The sequence below is a fragment of the Arachis ipaensis genome, chromosome B1, assembly GCF_059453495.1.
Source record: "Arachis ipaensis isolate K30076 ecotype BB chromosome B1, ASM5945349v1, whole genome shotgun sequence".
Lineage (NCBI taxonomy): Eukaryota > Viridiplantae > Streptophyta > Magnoliopsida > Fabales > Fabaceae > Arachis > Arachis ipaensis.
In genome coordinates this window covers 71,195,005-71,198,524 of record NC_142436.1, presented here as the reverse complement: position 1 = coordinate 71,198,524, position 3,520 = coordinate 71,195,005, and the positions used below count along the sequence as shown (strand labels likewise).

The window sequence follows — 3,520 nt, the reverse complement described above, 5'->3', positions numbered from 1 at the left end:
TCTAAGGAAGAAATCCCGAGATGCAGCCGGGATATTCCTAGCCGACCAGGACACCCGCCAAGACGACCAACCCAGGCCAGAACCAGAAGGAGACATGGAAAAGCTACAAATAGGGCCAACCAAGGAAGAATACACCTTCATTAATAGGAACCTCCCATACGATCTTAAAGAAGAACTCTCCCAACTCCTGAAGCAAAATAGAGACTTGTTCGCATTCACACCAGCTGACATGCCGGGAATAAACCCCGATCTAATGTCCCACCGGCTAGCCGTGGACCCCAAAGCTAAACCAGTGGCACAAAGGAGACGAAAAATGTCATCAGACCGAGCCGCTGAGGTCAAAAAGCAAGTTAAAGCCCTACTCGAAGCCAACTTCATCAGAGAACTCCCCTACACGACATGGTTGGCCAACGTTGTACTAGTGAAAAAGTCTAATGGGAAATGGCGAATGTGCGTCGACTACACGGACCTCAACAAAGCCTGCCCAAAGGACGCCTTTCCCTTACCAAACATCGACGGACTAGTAGATGCCGCATCCGGCCACCGATACCTCAGCTTCATGGACGCGTATTCTGGCTACAACCAGATCCCGATGCACCACCCAGACGAAGAAAAAATAGCGTTTATCACCCCAGACGGGACATACTGCTACACAGTGATGCCCTTCGGCCTGAAGAACGCGGGAGCCACCTATCAAAGACTCGTCAACAAGATATTCCAAAACCTATCCGGAAACAAACTAGAAGTCTACATAGACGACATGCTCGTCAAGACCGAATCCGGCGAGCAACTCACCGACGACCTCAAGGTCATAATGAACACCCTACGGAAGCACCAAATGCGACTCAACCCGGCAAAATGTGCCTTCGGAATGGAGGCAGGGAAGTTCTCGGCTTTATGATCACGCAACGCGGAGTTGAAGCAAACCCGGAGAAATGTCGCGCCGTCCTCGAAATGACGAGCCCAAAAAACCTAAAAGACATCCAAAAGTTCACCGGCCGATTGACGGCGTTATCACGCTTTCTCGGGGCATCGGCCCAAAAGGCGATCCCCTTCTTCAAATTAATGAAAAAAGGAGCCCCTTTCAAGTGGGAGACGGAATGCGAAGAAGCATTCCAACATTTCAAGAGAGTCTTAGCGGAACCACCAATCCTCGCCAAATCCCAAACAGGGGAAACACTCTACCTATACCTCTCCATAACGGAGGAGGCACTCGCAGCAGCGCTCATCCGTGAAAACGAGAAAAAAGAACAAAAACCCGTATACTTCATAAGCAGAGTCTTACAGGATGCGGAAGCTCGCTACTCACGCTTAGAAAAACTAGCCTTCACACTCCTTACAGCCTCCCGACGCCTACGACAATACTTCCAAGCCCATTCCATGACGTCCGAACCGACCAAGCGGTTAAGCAGGTGCTACAAAAACCCAACCTAGCGGGCAGAATGCTAGTATGGTCCATCAAACTATCCCAGTTCGATATCAGGTTCGAACCCTGATACGCGATCAAAGCACAAGCCATGGCCGACTTTATCGCCGAAATGACACCAGGAAACTCCACCCCCGAATCATGGAAGCTACACGTTGACGGCTCCTCGAACATCACTTCCAGAGGCGCCAGAGTCATTCTCGAAAGCCAAAATGGAGTCGTAATCGAACAGTCAGTACGATACGAATTCCCGGTCTCAAAGAACCAGGCAGAATACGAGGCCCTCTTAGCAGGCCTAACCCTAGCCCGGGAGGTCAGAGCAAAAGTCCTAGAGGTAAATACCGATTCCCAAGTAGTCAGCTCCCAAATTAACGGAGACTACCAAACACGAGATCCCCTACTCCAACAATACCTCGCCAAGGTAAACAAATTAAAAGAAGGATTCGAGCACGTCACCATACAGCACGTTCCTAGGGAACGAAACGCAAGGGCAGACCTACTTTCCAAACTAGCCAGCACCAAACCTGGACACGGTAACAAATCACTAATCCAGGAAGTCGTCAAGTCACCTTCCGTGTCAACGACAACCAACGCTCATCTGACATTATCAAACCAGGGGTCTTGGACCCACCCTATCCTACAGTACCTCCTCGAGGGAACACTGCCGCCAGACCCCAAAGAGGGAAAGCGAATAAAAGGGAAGCCGCCAACTATACTATTGTCGCAGGACAACTATACAAACGCAGATTCTCGCAACCCCTGCTCAAATGTATTGAACCCGGGGACACGGAGTACATACTCCGCGAAATCCACGAAGGCTGCTGTGGCCACCACGTCGGAGGCAAAACGTTAGCCCAAAAAGTCATCAGGGCAGGCTACTTCTGGCCCACAATTATCTGAGACTCCATACAAATAGTTAAAAACTGCGACAAATGGCAAAGGCACGCCAATATCCACCAAGCCGCCCCTCACCAGCTCAGCATCATATCGGCGGAACGGCCGTTCGGCACCTGGGGTATCGACCTCGTCGGGCCCTTCCCTACGGCACCCGGTCAACTCAGATACCTCATCGTCACCATAGACTACTACACCAAATGGATCGAAGCCGAACCCCTAGCCTCCATAACGGCAGCCCAATGCCGAAAATTCCTCTGGCGACAGATCATCACCCGATTCGGAATCCCCGAGATCGTTATCTCGGACAACGGAACCCAATTTGCTGACAAAAAGTTTACAGAATTTTTAGAAGGATTACACGTATCTCACCGTTTCAGCTCGGTAGAACACCCCCAAACAAACGGACAGGTGGAATCCGCAAACAAAATAATCGTCAAAGGACACAAGAAGCGGCTAGATGAAGCCAAAGGACTATGGGCCGACGAACTCGGATCGGTCCTATGGTCATACCGAACCACACCACAAACGACCAAAGGAGAAACACCCTTCCGATTAACATACGGTGTGGAAGCGGTCATCCCGGTAGAAATCAGGGACCCAAGCCCCAGAAAAATGGTCGGCGGTAACAACGAAGAAGCAGAACGAGACCTCATTGACGAGGAAAGAACCATAGCTCATATCAAAGAGCTAGCCCTAAAACAGAAAATCAGCTTAAGATACAACCATGGCGTCATCCGACGAGAATTCGCAACCGACGATCTCGTCCTACGACGAAACGACATCGGTCCCCCGAACCCAGGAGAAGGGAAACTCACCCCCAACTGGGAAAGACCATACAGAATCAAGGCGGTAATCGGAAAAGGAGCATACAAACTCGAACGGCTTAACGGCGACGAAGTCCCAAGGACCTGGAACGCCGCAAATTTACGGCGATACTACACCTAGGCCGACCTAACTAGGTCACCCCTTTTTACTTGTTTATGTACCTTCCCATTTTACAACTCTCAAATTTGCTTATCTTCCCATTCTACAACTCTTGAAATTGCTTAAGTATCAATCCCAGGTACTCTTTTCCCCCAAAGACGGAGGGTTTTAACGAGGCCTACCCATCAATAAAATTCCATTAAAAGACTATCCCTAAATTCTTCAATTTTAAGACGTCCCAAATACGGAACAAAATTACGGCCATGACTGGGG

The 3,520-nt window shown here is 49.9% G+C and overlaps 1 protein-coding gene across 1 annotated transcript; it reads left to right on the top strand.

Annotated features, from left to right (window-relative positions):
- Positions 1-1,538: 1,538 nt before the first annotated feature.
- On the top strand, positions 1,539-3,268 carry LOC107608085 (uncharacterized). Its single transcript, XM_088502820.1, has 2 exons — positions 1,539-2,274; positions 2,343-3,268. Exons 1-2 carry the CDS (start codon positions 1,539-1,541, stop codon positions 3,266-3,268), a joined length of 1,662 nt encoding a protein of 553 aa, XP_088358946.1.
- The last annotated feature ends 252 nt before the right edge of the window (positions 3,269-3,520 follow it).